This window comes from Mytilus galloprovincialis, chromosome 12, assembly GCF_965363235.1.
Source record: "Mytilus galloprovincialis chromosome 12, xbMytGall1.hap1.1, whole genome shotgun sequence".
NCBI classification, from domain to species: Eukaryota; Metazoa; Mollusca; class Bivalvia; order Mytilida; family Mytilidae; genus Mytilus; species Mytilus galloprovincialis.
In genome coordinates this window covers 39920284-39939648 of record NC_134849.1, presented here as the reverse complement: position 1 = coordinate 39939648, position 19365 = coordinate 39920284, and the positions used below count along the sequence as shown (strand labels likewise).

Here is a 19365-nt window from a genome sequence, read left to right as displayed (position 1 = left end):
TTAATTTCAGAAATGGACCGAGATAAAAGTTATATAGAATTTATAAAAATCCACAAATAGTTCATTCCACTACGCGATTGAATAATTTTGACATTTTTGGTTCACCGTATTTTCTAATTCATAATAGAAATATATCATAATGACATATAATAGAACAATTTCATACTGACGGGATCTTTTAAAGTACAGAGTCACGTTATAAGAACCAAATAAACACAAAAAGTCGCATATACAAAACACACCAGCAAAAAATGAAAGATAATACAAACACATTGACGGGATGTTTAAGTACCGAGCCACGTTAAATGGATATCACATATGCATAAAACAATCCAACAGTAAAAGTAATATTAATAATAGAACAAAGACAAATGAAAGAACAATTATAACACGTTGTTAAGATGATAAACAACATCAGTACGCAGAATCTATACATCAAGACCATCATGTATTATTTGTGAAGTCGATACGGAATATTTATCAACAAGGTCTTGGTACCTTCCGATGAACTTTTTTAGAAAAAGGACGAGACGTTCTTTGACATACCCCTGGTTCATCAACTTTCTACTCAGACACTGATGACGTTTTACAAAGCGTGAGTAGGAGCTCTTGAATATCGAATAAGTTGGGATATATATACCATATGCAGGTGAAGTTGGTATATTGCAATAAGGTGGGGGAAATTTATAATTTCAAAATGAAAATCGTCTCGTTTGTCATAGATTCTGGTACTGGGATGACTGTGTAAGTCAAATTCGAGATATAAGTCTAAAAATGAGGCGTGTCTGTTGTTTCTTTAATTTCTTGTTCTGGGGAATATATTAATGGAACCCAATCAGAAGTTCGGATTGTTTATGGATAGAACATCATCAATATATCTGAAAGTGAAATTAAATAATCTGGCTTCTTTGATCCTCTTGTTTTTGACAAGTTTCTGAAGTGACTCCGATTCATACGAAAATAAGAAGAGGTCGGCAAGAAGAGGCGCACAGTTTGTTCCCATAGGCATAGGGAGGGGAACAAACTGTGCGCCTCTTCTTGCCGACATCTTCTTATTTTCGTATGAATCGGAGTTCCTTCAGACACTTGTCAAGCGACAGAACATGTAATTGGATTCAAAGCTTCCTAATTACCAGAAAACAACGTGTAAATATCTGTGGAAATTATTCCAGCTAGCATAATGTAACTAGTGGAATCCCTCAAGGAACAGTCCTGGGTTCGATACTATTTGTCATTTTTATCAACGACTTATCGGAAAGTGTGATATCAAGGGTGTTCCTATTTGCTGATGACACTAAGTTGTTCAGAAAAAATTAAATCAGAGAATGATGTTAGCCTACTACAGCATGATTTGGACATTTTTTTAGATTGGAGTGTCGAATGGATGCTACGCTTTCATCCTGATAAATGTAAGGTGCTGACAATTTACAACAAGCGGAAACAAGTTGACACATATAGTCATCAAATAAAAAAGTATGATGTTGGTACGACAACAATTAGATGTGATAGATAAAGAAAAAGATATTGGTGTTAACATAAATAGTCATCTGGCGTTTGATAAACATATACAAATTCAAGTAAATAAGGCAAACCAAATAGTCGGTATTATCCGAAGAACGCTTAAATCACTAGATTATAAATCAGTCTGTCTGTTATTTAAGGCGCCACAGTGTATGGAATCCATATAAAGAAAAAGACATTGAATCATTATAAAAATGTCAAGAGACGAGCTACTAAGATGCTACCATACTTTAATGACAAAAATTATATAGAACGACTACAAATACCTAAATTGACAACACTAAAGTTTAGACAAATGCGTGGGGACATGATAGAACCATTCAAAATACTGGCTGAAATAAACGATAGTGAAGCAACTACCAATTTGTTTACTTTAAACAACAGATCAACTAGAGGTCATAAATTTACAATTAAACTAATTGTTTGAATGAAATAAGTTTCATGTAAATCAAAAACTCAATATTTAAAGAACATATCATCGTAGAAAAAGTTATTTGGGATACTACTTTTGCTAATACTCATTCAAGTGGAGTTGACATATATAGATGATATATGATGAATATAAAGAAATCGTTTTCCTTTTTGTATATCTTTTTGAATATAAAATCTATTTGTAAAAGTTCCTATTATTTTATTTTCTGTTTTTATATTTTGTTATTGTGATGAAAAAGGGAATCTAAACAAAAACCTAAATTCACATTTAACAGGGAAATCAAACATATTATCACCAACTATGTTAGCCATAAACTTTAATACGAAATGCCAACTAAATATTTTTTTTCTTTATTTAATTTCTACCAGCAATACTAAGTAGCTATAAAGCGATGAACATGATTAACTGTATATTAAGTTGTGAAGTATACGATGACTAGAATTCAGGAATTCTCAGGAGCGTTTGTAAAGGTATAAAGCTTTTGATTGTAAATATTGATAATTTATTTTCCATCAGAATTTCAATTCGTAAAATCTCAAGATCTACAATTATTTTGTGCATTGATTCATTCTGCTTAAGATATCTTGAGGTGTAATACCACCATTGATTTCCCCTATAAGTCTTTGTTCAATTTTTACATTTTAAAAAAAAATGTGCAAAATTTTTCTTTGTTTCAAATGAAGAATTATTCGACATGAGGAAAGTTCTATCCTGTTCAGAACTATAGACAGAAAAGTACACATATCATTTCATTGCATGTAAGAAAATAACCATCAATTGAAGTTAACTAATCAAATTTTCTACCTCTTTTGTACCTGTGTACAAGCTTTAGTAACGATGCAACTTGAAGTTTTCAAAATGTTCTATGGAAACCCGAAATACAAAAAATGGTGCTTTGAAATAACCAAGATATATGTTTATGACAATTTTTCTTTTTACTGCAATGAAATGTGGGATTTTTCAACTTATAACTATAAAATTGCAAGGGGACATTTTTTGTCAAACTGTGTTCTAGTAAAGCTGACTTTATTAAACGTTACAATTGATATTTCGATAGTGTAACATCAGTCAAGTGTTGGTGGTGGCCGTGATCTGTTATTCCATTCAACATTTTGGGGGCTTGCTGTTATCCTTTAAGTGCTTATTTAAAGCGACATATTGTGAAAAAAAGTGAAGTAAGAAAAATACTAAACTACGAAGAAAATTCTAAATCTTAAATTTCTAAGCAAATTGAAAAATCAAAAGCTAAAAGGAATCAAACACATGGATAACAATTGTCATATTCCTGAATTGGTACAGACGATTTTCTTATGTAGAAAATGGTGGATTAAATCCTGGTTTCATAACTAACTGCACCTCTCGTTTGTATGCCAGTCACACACACTTCCAATGAATTGACAACGATGTGTGGACAAAAGAAATATTCATAATAGGTAAAAATGTCAAAAATAGAATGTGAAAAAGTACTATCGACACAACACATCCGGGAAATTAAACCTATTACACGAAATAAATGAAACAGGAAATATTAATACACACACAATTTCAAACTGATATATTTAGTGTTTGGGAATACATATAATAATATTTGTTCTGAAAAAAAAATTGCGAAAGGTTAATGAATAACCCAACAAGTCGCATGTATTTTGTGTTTTATGTCATCATTTTAGGAATAATACTGACATTCAATGAATCATATACTGGACTTGTGAAAGGTCCAAAAGTTTGTGTGTAAGTTTGTTATTACATAATTGCTCTCTTTTTCAGATTGTATCTGAAACATAAATTCAATTGTCATTTCTTAAAACCTCATTATCATTAGTTTAACATTTTTTTTTCTATTTTCAAGGATTATAACATCTAATATCACCAAACAGAAAACGACAAAACTTTTTATGTTTATTCGCTTTAATATGACATAACGAATGATACACGATAGTAACACAACAATTTCACTTAAATGGAATATGTTTCAAGTCGTTGCCCAATGAGCAGAATGAAAGGTCTGGAAACAGTGAAAAACAAAATATAGTTTATTTCCGTACATGAAATTAATTTAACAGCACTTTGAAATTGTAAATTGTGTTTCTTGTCTGGGGTCAATATCAAGAATCATTGTTAATATCTAATGGCTTAATGAAAGAACTTGTCCGTAACAGTAAACAGTGAAAAAAGTTTTTGTTAGCTTTTAAGGTGAATTTCGACATTTGCTGTGCCGTGTAAAAAATATTACCATAAACAATTGGACGTGAAATACCTAAACAAATAAGATGTCTGCATGTTGAAATATATTAACGAATGATGTCAATGTACCGATGATATAAAAATTGTTTTGACTAATTTGTGATTTCGAAAACCCTGGTGTAATAATTTTTCAGTATTACATAAATTTATCTCGCTTTAATCTAATACGTTGTTACATACCAGAGCGAATCGTACAAGTTGAGATATATAAACACCATCAGATGGTGACAAGGGAACGTCTTCATCTAAAAATGGATAATAAGCGATAGGAAATGAAAACTCAAAATTTTGGTATTAAGATTTCTGTTTATGATATAGTTATCAAGATCGAGGAAAGGGCAGTGTTCATTGTTCGTATTAGCTTTATTTAAAGTTAGTTAAACAGGATAAATTTCTTTAGTATGTTTACTGAAGTCGTCATTATTGAGAGACTATCAAAGCATGCCCAATTGACATAGTTCTTTTGTTTTTGTTACTAAAAAAAGTCCTAAAAGAGTTTCAACATATGTATTTGCATTCTGACTTTTTAAATGCCCATTTATTTAGATGTGTGAATGTTTTCTTCATAAAAATTAGAGGCAAAGTAGTATATAGGGTACAAAAAAACAAATGTTGTCAAAATCAGGAATATAAGCATGCAATTTATCAAATACTTCCAACGAATTTTGGCACTCAAAAATGAATTGATTCCACTATTTTCAGAGGCCTCATTTATTATTAGGTTTTTGATTGTACCATGTGTTATTGTATTAGAATAGACTATTTAGCTGTAGAACAATGGCTTGAACACGAAATAAATCTATCTATATATATATAAGTACGTCTGAGTCAGTGACAACTCTACAACAGATGTATCCATCGGATCGCCATCAATGATGGTGATACATGGCTGTGTACATAATGTATATACAACTCGTCTAAACATCAACCCAACAATGTTAGATCTGTAAATTTGCGAATTTGCGAAAGCAAATTTACAGATCTAACATTGTTGGGTTGATGTTTAGACGAGTTATATATATAAGGTGTTTTGTGTAGCTTCTGAATCCAGTACATAGTTGGAACTTTCATTGTAGTTGGTTCTGCTTGTAAAAGTAGCTAAACGTTTAGTTTGTTACAGATGTCCTTTTCTGAAAATTGAGTCAGTTGAAATGTTGGTGAACTCGTAATTTTCCTCTTGCAGAACCTCAATGTAAAATTTACGCCAAACAATAATGAAATTATTAGCAGCTTTATCTACCGGGACAAACACGAATTCCTCGGGGAGTTCTACTCACTGCTTGTGTTTGATAAATTCCACAGTTTCTATTGTCATTTCAATTTTTTTAAATTTTTAAACACAGTTCATTAAAAAGTAATACATTTAGGTCAGTATTGAAGCCACATGACGTGGCTAAGCTTAAAATGCGTTTTGAAGTACCGATTTAAAAGCTTATTCATAATTATATCTTAAAAAATACAAAACAAATGTTAAGTCTAACTTTATTTTCGGTTTTTTTTTCCAGGAAGTATGTTCAAGACAGATTAACAGATTTCTGCTGTTTTAATTACTACCGTAAAGATGGACTGTGTCATGGTAAATATAAAGACAATATAACCAATCCTTACTGTTGTATTTATATATTATTTGTAATTACTATTTAAGATACTTTTAGTTTCTGTGTTTATTCTATTCATAGATCAGTTAAACGTTATTAGTTATCAAAGGTACCAGGATTATAATTTAGTACGCCAGACGCGCGTTTCGTCTACATAAGACTCATCAGTGACGCTCATATCAAAATATTTAAAAAGCCAAACAAGTACAAAGTTGAAGAGCATTGAGGATCCAAAATTCCAAAAAGTTGTGCCAAATGTAATCTATGCCTGGGATAAGAAAATCCTTAGTTTTTCGAAAAATTCAAAGTTATGTTAACAGGAAATTTATAAAAATGATCACATTATTGATATTCATGTCAACACCAAAGTGTTGACTACTGGGCTGGTGATAACCTCGGGGACGAAACGTCCACCAGCAGTGGCATTGACCCAGTGGTGTAAATAGTTATCAAAGGTACCAGGATTAATTTAGTACGCCAGACGCGTTATACCTATTAACTTGGTTTATATTTTCAAAAAGTGTATCGATTAACTTCATCCTGTACTATGGACATTGAACGTTATTTTAATCCTCATTTACAATGTTAATTATTTCCTGCCAATTTCAATTGTATAAAAACAACGTTTTAGGAAGTATACTTGCTCTATGCTCATTTCATCATGTGTACGTACTATATTTGTCGGTATTTTTATACCGTGAATTATATATATATATATAACGATATTTGAAGTATTGACAATTATAACGTTATGTACATGGTGCTTGCAGGATTGCATTGTTTTAAATTCAATAAAGAAAACAAATATGAACTTTTGTATATAAAAGATACATTCAGAAGGCTATCGTTTTAGTTGACGAAGCACAAAGGCTATAGGAAACCAAACGTTTCAAAATTTAAAAAAAGATTGACACATGCAAACTATCTATACAATCATTTAAGGGATAGCATTGGAATATGGAAGACAACTTTCTTAAGTTAAAGGAAGACAATTGCGCGTTTTACCCTAGTAAAATAGTGATAAAGCGTATTTATTGTTTACACTTGGTTTAGAGAATTAGGCAGATGCATCTAAGAAAAGGTTAACTCTACCAAGATATACGTAAGAAATAGATTGCTTTCAAAATGTTAAAATCACAGCAGAACAGTTAGAAAATTAACATACAAAGATGATGCGGAGTTACAGTAATGACTCTTGGCCTCAATTAGACACTGTCTTGAAAAGTTTTGGGAAAAATCAGTTGAAAAAAAAGGATTGGTAATGAAGTTATAAGGGTTTCATATTTTAAACTTTTGGTTGATAGGCTGTACCTAACTGCTAATATTGCTGTTTGTATTTGAAAGCCATAAACATACAATAAGGTATGTTTTTGGCTTTCAAATACAACAGCAATATTTTAGAAATTATCATCTGATCATCCATCCTAGTACAATCTTATATTTTCAGATAATATACGTAAGCACAAAGATTATATAAAGACAGACTGTCATAACTTTCAATTAAGTATCCGTCCGTTCAATGACAGGCGCGTTTTGTAGTCTTTTGGAGAAAAATTAACATTACGTACTATTCAAATGAAAATATATCAATTCCTCCCTACGGTTATCGTTCCATACGGAAAATGACTGTCCTTATTAACTTGACTATATATAGTTTCTTTTTGACAACTGCCATTTTTACTTAAACACACTTAGCGACTGTATACTGTATTGTAAAAGAAAATATTTTTTTTCCATTTTTTCTTTCTTTTTAAGTCAAAAGCTCACATTAATTGAAAATGGTGTAAATTACAAACGGTTAAAACTCAGTTGAAGTTTGTTATTTTCAAGATTTATAAACACTAATTGTTTCAACAATTTCCTGAAGGAATACAACCATACTATTTTGTTGCGAGGTTTAAAAGAATTATATCCACACTTTAGACTTATTGAAAAGTTGTAAAGCGTTAATTTATATTCAAGATACAAACTTTGTAATTACAGTTCAAATTAATTTTAAAATATGCTTCTACTTTACATTTTAATATGGATATTCGTTATGGGGGAAAACACACAAATGTATATGCTGTACTGTACTTTCAAACGTTATAAGTACATGTAACAAAAATTGGTCAAATTGAATATACCATTCATAGAAAAATCAAATGTAAATTTAAGATATTGACAGACGAAGTACAGACTAATAACGACGGGTTAAAAAGGCCTATCTCATAGTCTTAATTTCCTACAAGCAACCACTTTGTGAATGTTCTTTGACATATAATTGACTTTTCAATTTTGATAGCGACTTCATGAACGTTGCTCCTTTGTGTTATTGAAATAAAACTATTACGTCATGTTAGAAAAGAAACATTCAAAAACTTCCTACTGTTGTTTTATGACGTAAATTTATCAAATGAACATTAATTATTATTAACATGTATTAATCTAAGAATCATCTTATATATTGAGGATAACTCGGATGAGAGCAAGTACAAAGTCGATTAAATTGTTATGTTTACATCCGCTATAATAGTAAAACATTTATCAACCTAAAAATATCAACAATAGGTAGTACATAAGTTTGCGTTTAAAAATAATTAGAACATTAAATAACATTTTATAGAAATAATGATGATGATGATGATGATGATGATGATGATGAAGATGATGATGATGATGATGATGATGATGATGATGATGATGATGATGATGATGATGATGATGATGATGATGATGATGATGATGATGATGATGATGATGATGATGATGATGATGATGATGATGATGATGATGATGATGATGATGATGATGATGATGATGATGATGATGGCGACTGTTGTATTTATTCGGATACTTCAATGAAGATGAAGTCTTGGCAAAAATCCTGGAAATTAACAGTGGATGACACTTTATCCTTTCCGGACACATTTATTTAACTACGAGACAAGCAGTCTGTGTTCTTTCTTCTTCAAGCATCGTCCTAAGTATTGAAGGAGAAAATATCATTTTTTCTTTAAAAATCATAAATTTCTCTGTAGAGTGTGAAAATGGAACGACAACAGAAGACGGGATAGAATGCCGATCATGCAATGAACCGTTTTATGGCCATAAGTGTAAATATCGGTGTATGTGCGAGTCTGACCAGAGGTAAAAAATAGTTTTCATAAACTTATTAAAGGCGTAATAGATAAAATCTCTTTGATATTCCGAAAAGGGGATTGTGGATTGACAATTGATTTTTGTCTGCTTCTACGCATGCTCATTTTTATTTGAGCTGTTGTGTTGCAGGATATTCACTTGTATCCTGTCTTATACAAAATTGTAATGTCATCATTTACAATGTCATACTTGGCCAGGATATTCATATTTTAAATCCTACTCCCCCTTTTTCAGAAAATCAGATGGTTGTTCCCGAATAGACAACTCATGCGCACTACACTTGTTTGGGAAAAATCTTTCAACACATTTTCTTTCGAAATACAGCCGTTAAAGTCGCTGGACGAACAAAATCATATCCTTTGGTTAAGTTTGAGATTCGAGCTGCAGCCTTTATCAATATCTATCTGATAAATATCTTGACTTATTAAGAAGAAAACATATTTCCATAAAATAATCAGTTTCCTTCTCACATACAACAAGTTAGCATGAACATGATTAACATAATATGTTTTCCTGCTCCATGTGAGTTTATTGCGATAACCGTTGTGATTACAAAATTTAGAAAACAATAGCAACAAAGTTACCTTCTGTCAAAACAATGATGAAACATTAGGTTTACACAGACATTTTAAATATGTACTGGATTGTCTTTAATATAAAAAGTTTTATAGCAAAGTAATATTTTAATGAAATAATGTTTCCTTTTTACATTTGGGTAGAATAACTTGCTTTCATGTATAACACATGTTATTTAAGTACAGCTCTTTGTAAGAACCAGGCAGAGTGCGATTCATGATGGTTTCAGATTTTATCTATAATTGGCCTAGTAGAAGCAGTAAATGAATATTGCTCAAAAAAAAAATTTAAGTGTGAAAATATGAGTGGTTGTCATGGTAACGGACACTCTATTTTTTGGTCGTTAAGCTTGGTAAAATCTTTCAAAAAACAGCTAAATCACCACAATTCAGAGCCTGCTTATGAATAGAATCATGAATTTTTCATTAATGTTCAAATCTAACATTGATAGAACTTGGTTTAAGCTTCATTTTAGTGAAGATTGCATGTCAACCAAATTTGTAATTTTTTTGAAAATTTTTGCGAAAAAATGCATATTTTCAACATTTCTGAAATTGGGATTTTTTCGAAATTAACAAATTTTCTCTGGTGTTTTTCAAAAAAGTGCAAATGTGTACAGATTAGTTAGCACTGTAGTTATGAAGTTTGGATACTACTTTACCAAATTGAATAGAAAAATGTGTGGGATTTTCTTCAGTTTTATCACCATAGCAACCGATTTTTTCCTTGGAAACGGAGTTTTATTTGCAGAATATTGCAGTTTAAGAGCTTAATTGTCTTGGATTTTTTCATAACCAATAGAGGGTGTTTATTTTCAAATTGGAACATGACTACATGCTTTGCTTCACTCACAGTCTTGTCTGGTTTTTTTCCTTCAGATTTTTCAATAAATGTAATATATAATGTAATATTGGGGTTAGAAGGTAAAAAAAAGGGGGGGGGTAGGTTCATTTTTTTAAAGATATCATACATGAAGATTTTTGAAAAGATAACGTTTGGTCGGCGAGCCTGATTATAAATAGAATCATTTTTTTCTCTCAGAAATTTCTTATATAACATCGATATAACTTGGTTTTAGCTTCACAGCTAAGTTAAGGTACATTGAAGTTGTCATGTTTTGGGATTTTTGTCAGATTTTGGGAAACCTCAAGTTTTATTCATTTGAATGCCTTAAGAATAAATTTGTAAGGGTTCTGCGGAACCCAGTGTCTTGCCTACTTTTGCTGTAAATCGCAGGCTCAACAGAAATGAGGAAAAAAATCGGTAAAAATATTCCTCTTGATACTATCTTTTGATTGTAAGAAGCTTCTGCCCAAGTTTGGTAAAAATCTAGGATAGTTTATGAATCTAATAAATGTTTTAAAAACTTTTACTGCAGACTGTATGTCATGTTAACTGGAAGAAAATCTAAGTCCATTTAAAAGTAAAATACGGAAAAAATGGATTTATCTTTTTACAAAATTTACTTCTTGATACTATCTTATGATCATAAATAAGCTTCTGTCCAAGTTTGGAACAAACCCAGCATGCCCAGGATAGTTTGAGAAGTTATAAAAATTCTACAAACTTTAACCACAGAGTAAATGTAATGTTTCCCGGCAGAAAAAAATAAGTCCATTTATAAGTAATTCGGAAAAAAATAGAATTTTATTTTTACAAAATTTACTTCTGGATACTATCTTATGATCATTGGTATCTTGTAGAGAGTTGTCTTATTAACAATTATACCACATCTTAAGATTAAATGGTCACTTTTAGAATTTTTTTTATAGTTAACCAACAACATTCAAACTTGATCTCTGTTTTGTGGTAATAAGCATTGTGTATACATGTTTCATAAGATTTGATTGAGGCAAACTATAATTGCAAAATAGAAACCAACTTTGTGACGACTAATGTACTGACGGACATGGATTAAACCTACTACAACGCCCCCTCCCCCTCCCAAATTGCGGCGCGGCCATAAAAGTGTTTATTTTAGTTTTTGCCATTGTACCTTGAATCGATCAAATGTGTGCACAACGCGTGGGACATCAGAAATTTATTCTTTTTTTACACATGGGACACTAAAGTCTTGTATTCATGAATGATTACAACTTGTTGGGACTAGAAAACATTGATAATTACAAAGAAAAATAACATTGGTATTTACTGCGCTGTTTCTAGTGTTGCATTTAATTAAATAAGACCATGTGTGGAATTTGTCTTCAAATTATTACTGTTATTAATCTTGTATTTATGCAAATATTCTCAGCTTAGTGGTTTTATTCCAAATCTCGGGAATAATACAGTCTTTTATAAAGGTTACAGAGACAGATACAGAAAATAGGGGCGTAATTCATGTAAAGGTTAAAAAAAACGTTGAGAATAGCAAAATATTTTTTTTTGAAATTTGAACCTAAAACAAGATGCTCCGCAGGGAGCAGCTTTATACGACCGCAGAGTTCGAACCCTGAACATTGGGGCAAGTATGGACACAACATTCAAGCTTGATACAGCTCTGAATTGGGATTGTGATTAAATAGTTGACACAACAAAGGTTTCTGACACATAATGATGTGGTCTCAGAACTTAAACTTAAAAGCTTTAAATTTTAAATTGGACATTACCTATTATGGTCCAATATTCAAAATCAAAATACATGGTTAGATTCAGCATATCAAAGAACCCCAAGAATTCAAATTTTTATGAAATCAAATAAAGTTCAATTTTGGACCCTTTAGACCTCAATGTGGACCAATTTGATAACCGGTCCCAAACATCAAAAATCTAAATACATGATTAGATTAAGCATATATATATCAAAGAACCCCAAATATACAATTTTGTTGAAATCAAACAAAGTTTAATTTTGAACCCCAATTTGGACCAACTTAAAAACTGGGCCTATAATCAAAAATCTAAGTACATGTTTAGATTCAGCATATCAAAGAACCACAAGGATTCAATTTTTGTTGATATCAAACAAAGTTAAATTTTGGACCACAATTTGGACAAACTTGAAAACTGGGCCCATAATGAAAAATCTAAGTACATGTTTAGATTCAGCATAATTATCAAAGAACCCCAAGGATTCAATTTTTGTTAAAATCAAACTTAGTTTTATTTTGGACCCTTTGGACCTTAATGTAGATCAATTTGAAAACGGGACCAAAAATTAAGAATCTACATACACAGTTAGATTCGGCATATCAAAGAACCCCAATTATTCAATTTTTGATGAAATCAAACAAAGTTTAATTTTGGACCCTTTGGGCCCCTTACTCCTGAACCGTTTGGACCAAAACTCCCAAAATCAATCCCAACCTTCCTTTTATGGTCATAAACCTTGTGTTTAATTTCATAGATTTCTATTTACTTATACTGAAGTTAGGGTGCGAAAACCAAGAAAAATGCTTATTAGGGCCCCTCTTTGGCCCCTTATTCCTAAACTGTTGGGACCTCAACTCCCAAAATCAATCCCAACCTTCCTTTTGTGGTCATAAACCTTGTGTTTAAGTTTTATTGATTTCCATTCTCTTATACTAATATTATTATGCGAAAACCAAGAATAATGCTTATTTGGGCCCTTTTTTGGCCCCTTATTCCTAAACTGTTAGAACCAAAACTCCCTAAATCAATCCCAACCTTCCTTTTGTGGTCACAAACCTTGTGTAAAAATTTCATAGATTTCTATTTACTTAAACTAAAGTTATAGTGCGAAAACCAAGAAAATGCTTATTTGGGCCCTTTTTGGCCCCTAATTCCTAAACTGTTGTGACCAACACTCCAAAAATCAATCCCAGTTATTATAAACCCATAAACATCATCTGCTAACTTCCAAAAATTGATAATCAGATGATGAACTCGGAACAAAGTCCGACCAAATGCAATTATCTTTTTAAGTATCTACTTGTATGCAACATTTTAAAAAATCAACATACCCCCCTACCCCCTCCCTCCAACCCCAATGTTACATTATATATTACATTTATTGAACAATCTGAAGGAAAAAAAAACCAGACAAGACTGTGAGTGAAGCAAAGAATGAAGCCATATTCTAATTTGAAAATAAACACCCTCTATTTATGTATTTTTTTACATAAATTTCTATTTTTGCAGTTTTTAAGTGGATGTTGCTATGGATAATATGTGTTTCCGTGGTAACAATTGAAGTCAACAACACTTGACGATAGTAATTTAAAGTTTCTGTTGGCTTTTATGTATTTTCTTATTGGTTATAAAACAATTCAGGACATTTAAGCTCTAAAACTGCAATATTCTGCAAACAAAAACTCTGTTTCCAAGGAAAAAATCGGTTGCTATGGTGATAAAACTTAAAAAAATCCCACACATTTTTCTATTTAAGTTGGTAAAGTAGTATCCAAACTTCATTACTACAGTACTAACTATTCTGTACACATTTGCACTTTTTTTTAAAACACCTGAGAAAATTTGATAATTTCGAAAAAATCCCAATTTCAGAAATGTTGAAAATATGCATTTTTTCGCAAAATTTTTCAAAAAATATATAAACTTGGTTGACATGCAATCTTCACTAAAATGAAGCTTAAACCAAGTTGTATAAATGTTACATATGAACATTAATAAAAAATGCATGATTCTATTCATAATCAGGCTCTAAAATGTGGTGATTTAGCTGATTTTTAAATGATTTTACAATGCTTAACAACCCCAAAATAGTGTGTCCGTTACCATGGCAACCACTCATACTTTCACACTCAAAATTATTTTTTTAGCTTTATTCATTTATTGCTTCTGTTAGTCCAATTATAGATCAAATCTCGAACCCCCCATATATCACATGTATATGGCACTCTGCCTGGTTCTTATAAAGAGCTGTACTTAAGAGGTACGATGATTCAGATTCATCACTTAGTGGCTAAATTAACATTCTAAAACTTTTGCACAAGAAGTTATTTAAAACCATTATAAAGATAGGGATTAACAAACGGATATAATAACTAAGGAAGTATTGACAAAACCCCAGAATTACTATCAATGGTTATAAGGGTCATTTAGTAGTCTTTCAATGGGAAAATAATCTAAATAGATATTATAATGATTTTTAAATTTCATATCGTTAATAAAAGCGTATATCTTACGATAAGCTGATAGAATTTATCGACAAAGAACTGTTGGCATTTTTAACGACTGTGAGAGATTAAGCTTGCTATTAAACCAGGTTTAATCCATCATTTTTTACATAGGAAAAGACTTGTATCAATCCAGGAAAATGACAGTTGTTTTCAATTCGTTTGATATATTTTGAGATTTTTATATTTATTGTGATATGGAGGTAAATACTTTTCTCTTTCATCTTTTATTACTAGTTCTTTCATATAATTAATATAAAAAGATGTGGTAGAGTGCCAGTGAGCAAACTCTCTATCCAAGTCACTAATTATAAAAGTAAACCATTATAGTTCAAAGTACGGTCTTCAACACGGAGCCTTGGCTCACACCGAACAGCGAGCTATAAATTACTTGAATGTGTAAAACCATTCAAACGGGAAAACCAACGGTTTAATCTATATAAAAAAACAAGAAACACTTATGAACCATATCAACAAGCTACAATTACTGAACATCAGATTCCTTACTTAGGAGAGGTGCAAACAATTGCAGCGGGGTTAAACGTTTTAATGGTATCAAACCTTCACCCTTATCTGAAACAATAGTGTAACATTACAACATAGAGAAAGACACACAGATGTCATTTACAATGGCTTAATTCAATCCAAAGACATTTCACACAAGTAAACAGACATTGGACGAATAAATTAAATCTATGATACAATGTAAATACCAAATCAACAGAACAAGGGATGAGTAATTTACCAGTATTATATCGCTTTATAATGTTAAACAATTTCAGAAAAACAACAATAAGCTAAAACAAAACTCCACCATTTACAAAATATTATACACAGGTGAATGAAAATAATTTTGCTGTTAGATATACATCTAAATAAGAGAAAGGTGATATGTTTTACATAATAAATTATTTTGATGTACATAGTACGACGAAATGAAAATTAAAGTAATACCAAACACTTATCAAGCTGGTATATAGGCCAGATATAAAACTGAATAAGTATATATTAAATAGCAAAGAAAGCATTACACATAGTATCAACAGGTCAAATTAACATGAAAGTACAATTTGATAGTACTCGCAGTTACTGACAGCAAGTTAAAAACCAAAAAACAATTAATAATAATAAAAAAATCATGCATCAGAGACTAATACCTTTACCTATATGTAATAATAGGCATTTCAAAATTCCAAATAGCAGACAAATTATCTCAATTACCAGTTTATTTAGGCATATCCTTGTTTCGAACGGAAATTGAATGAAGCAGACTCTCATTTTACATATATATTTGCCCTATGGCATTATGACAATGATAGCCAAATGTATGATTCATGTTTCAAAATTGAATAAAATTGCTGCTTTGGGGTGTTATCTGTGTCAGAAAATTGGCCATCATTGTCATAATGTCATACATGTAAAATGAGAGTTCATTACATTAATTTTCCGTTCGAAACAAGGAGATTCAGAAATCCATTGGAAATGCATGCAATATTTTAACAACTTCAGAATATATGCAAATTCCAAGAAAATTGCAATAAAAGATTATTTTTTTTAATATTTGATATTAAAGTGTAGATTGACTTATGAGTTTTATGTAGACGAACATTGACATACAGAATGATTATACAATTTAGGTTATTTCAAGATGTCAATGAAATCTGGAGACAGCATTTTTTTGGTCAGCTCACAAACATATAAGAAACTAAACTTTAAGCTATCAATGTTTATTTTTTATTCTTTATTTAAAATTATATAACTGGTCGATTTCTTTTCATGCTGTCTCCGGATTTCATTGACATCTTGCCTTATTACTATTTTGATCCGCAAGTCACAGATGAGTCATATGTAGAGGAAACGCGCGTCTGGCTTATTAAGCTTATTAAGCCATCAGCCACAGTTCAAGTAAATATCTCTAAGTTTTGTTTTTTATTTGAATTTTATTAACTTAGGGCGATATAAATCTCGGCACATTGCATGCATATCTTAGTAATGTGAAAGACTGTTATTAATCTGTGACTGTCCTTTGGTTAATTTTGTCCCTCGGTTCTTTGTATTTTTAATCTCATACGTACTTTCAACACTGATGACCACAGATTGATGGCGAAGTTACTTGGAGTTATTAAACTAGATACAGTGTTAAATATTTCTGACACATTGTAGAAAATAACATGTTCAATACTAAATTATTTAATTTGGTGTATTGTTTTCGTTTACTAATAGAAACTATCGCTATAATTACTTTTTTTCAACGTACCTGACATTCAAAAGAAATTACAAAAAGCAGGGACAAAATAAGATATTTTAAATTATTAATCAGTGATATATATTTATTTCAGATGCGATCCAGTGTCCGGGTGTCTAGACAAAACAACAACATTTTTCAAAATTGAAATGTCAAGTTTTTTGCAATCACAAAATGGTAAAGCATTATACATAACAAGATGCTTTATGGAAAAACGGATATGTGACTGCGACGTTTGCCAAATTGAGATTCGCCATCTCTAAATCAGCAATGTTAACTGACGATTTGTCTTTAAAAGTCCTCAATTTGACATTTCTAACTTACTAGTTAGCATTGTCAAAATCAAAGTTGATATTACGCAACACAATGTGTCTAACTTCCCTGATTAACATATTATGAGTTCCATTTTAACATGTCTCACTAGCTTACACTTGTATTCTATACGATTTGTCAATCTTTTACTTGATCACTTTGAAATTTCTGAATTGCAAAATTACAGTCCCGAGCATAAATGTGAACATAAGATCTGTTTAAATGAAAATTAAACGATAACATGTGATTTACTACTGACAATTGTAAGTTTACGTATTTAACGTTTTTGAGCCGAGCTAATAACATGAGACATAATTTTAGTTAAAACCAGATTTTGGATATATCTGCCTCTCAACTATGTTTATTTAAAATAAAACCCTTATGAAGCACAATTGATAAAACTAGTTATATTGTACTCTTTTTCAGATTCCAAGTTGGCAAAAACGTCAGAAGCAAGTAAGATACTATGAAATAATATCAAAGCATTAAAGATTTTATTAAGACATTTATAATTTTCAATAAAGCGCGTTAAATATGAGTTTCCATACAACTTCGTGATCACAAAGATGTATCACATTGTAATATTAAACGGTTGTAGTCATTTCCTTTACATGGGACATACTTTAAGTTAAAATCTTGTTTAAAATATATCTGCCCTTCAAGTACGGTAATTTAAAATAGGATCCCGGTTAGGTAAAGTTGATAAAAACTAGATATAAGTATATTGATAACTTTTTCAGATCCTAGTTTGACAACAATTCCGAAAGAGAGGTCTGAAGCAAGTAAGATAGAATAAATTTCAATACAACTTCATGCTTTTGAAGATGTATAAAAAAAGAAGACATGGTATGATTGCCAATGAAATTGCCAACTCTTCACAAGAGACCAATTGCACAGAAATTAACAACTATAAGTCACCGTAGGGCCTTCAACAAAGACCAAAGGCCATACCCCATAGTCAGCTATAAAAGGCTTAAACATGAGAAATTTAAGCAATTCAATCGAGAGAATAACGGCTTTATTTAAGTACAAGAACTGAACGAAAAACAAATATTTAACACATCAACAAACGACAACCACTGAATTAACATGTTAACCGGATCCCAATCGTGCCATAAGAACGAACTTTGAAAACCAGTTGAAAAGGGATATGAGATGGATACAAATAGAAATGCATGTAGCACATTAATGTATAGCTCATTTAATGTAATTACAATAGGTTCAACATTTGTCAAACATCTTTCATGCAAAGAAGATTTAAATCAGGAATCTGAACATGTTTATTGTTTCTTTTTACATTCTCACTAAGGCACAGGCATTCAGGTATTATGCTACATGATTGTAGCTGCTGGTCTCGCTATTTGGATGATTGTGTGCTTGAAATGCAGCACATCTTTACCTCGAATGATAGGACGAAAAAGATCAAGACAATCTACACGTCATTTGCCGATATGCCAAATGCAGGAAGTCAGCAATAACTGTAAAAATAACAGATAGCTTTGGTGAGATCGAAACATTCCCAAACAGAAGTACTATTCATCGCGTTTTCGTGAATAAAGAGTGTGTATAGTATTGTTATAATGCCTGCAATTTACAATGTTGTTAAAATAAAATCATATTTTGTAAGCATTTTTCATTCAAACATGAACGAGTGACTGAAATCAATTACTATGTATGTAGTGACTTAGTAAAGAAAGAAAATGTTAAGAAAATCATTTGTAAAGTTTGAACCATATTTTATCTTTTGCATTGTGTTGTGCCTTCTGAATCGTCCAAATAAACATACTTTGTTAAACATGTTAACACAGTGGGGATAAAACACATTATATTATCATAATCAAATTTCTTTGAAAGGTTGCGATTCGTATATCTGTTGCTGAACATTTTTCTCAGTTCCTTTTTTTAATTATTTTTCAACGTCTTTTACCTCTTAGTCATTTGTTTTTACAAATCGGGTATTGTATACTGTTCGCTGTCTTTTGATTATTTTTTTGTCACGGTTTAGTCAGTATGTCATTGATTTATGAGTGTGAATATTCATTTGGTAAGTTCTACCTCTTGTTGACTCAAAAATTTAGTGCATCTAGACCCAAACAAAATCGACATACAAACCAAGTTTAAAGGTAAGGACGCAGCAAATATCAATTCACGGTCGATAAGTGTCCTGCCCATTTGATAAACACAACTGTAGTTTATAGA

General features: G+C 31.1%; 1 protein-coding gene across 1 annotated transcript; it reads left to right on the top strand.

The window, feature by feature from the left end:
• Nucleotides 1-3557: 3557 nt before the first annotated feature.
• LOC143055078 (uncharacterized) lies at nucleotides 3558-18792 on the top strand. Its single transcript, XM_076228219.1, has 7 exons — nucleotides 3558-3685; nucleotides 5704-5774; nucleotides 8817-8925; nucleotides 16949-17031; nucleotides 17593-17622; nucleotides 17907-17948; nucleotides 18476-18792. The coding sequence occupies exons 1-7, from the start codon at nucleotides 3573-3575 to the stop codon at nucleotides 18661-18663; spliced, it is 636 nt and encodes a 211-aa protein (XP_076084334.1). The 5' UTR covers nucleotides 3558-3572; the 3' UTR covers nucleotides 18664-18792.
• Nucleotides 18793-19365: the final 573 nt, after the last annotated feature.

Coding starts and splice junctions, on each gene's coding strand:
- LOC143055078 (XM_076228219.1), top strand. CDS start 3,573: ATGAATAACCCAACAAGTCGCATGTATTTTGTGTTTTATGTCATCATT. Junction 3,686..5,703: donor AAAGGTCCAAAAGTTTGTGT/GTAAGTTTGTTA, acceptor TTTTTTTTCCAG/GAAGTATGTTCAAGACAGAT. Junction 17,949..18,475: donor GAAAGAGAGGTCTGAAGCAA/GTAAGATAGAAT, acceptor ATTCTCACTAAG/GCACAGGCATTCAGGTATTA.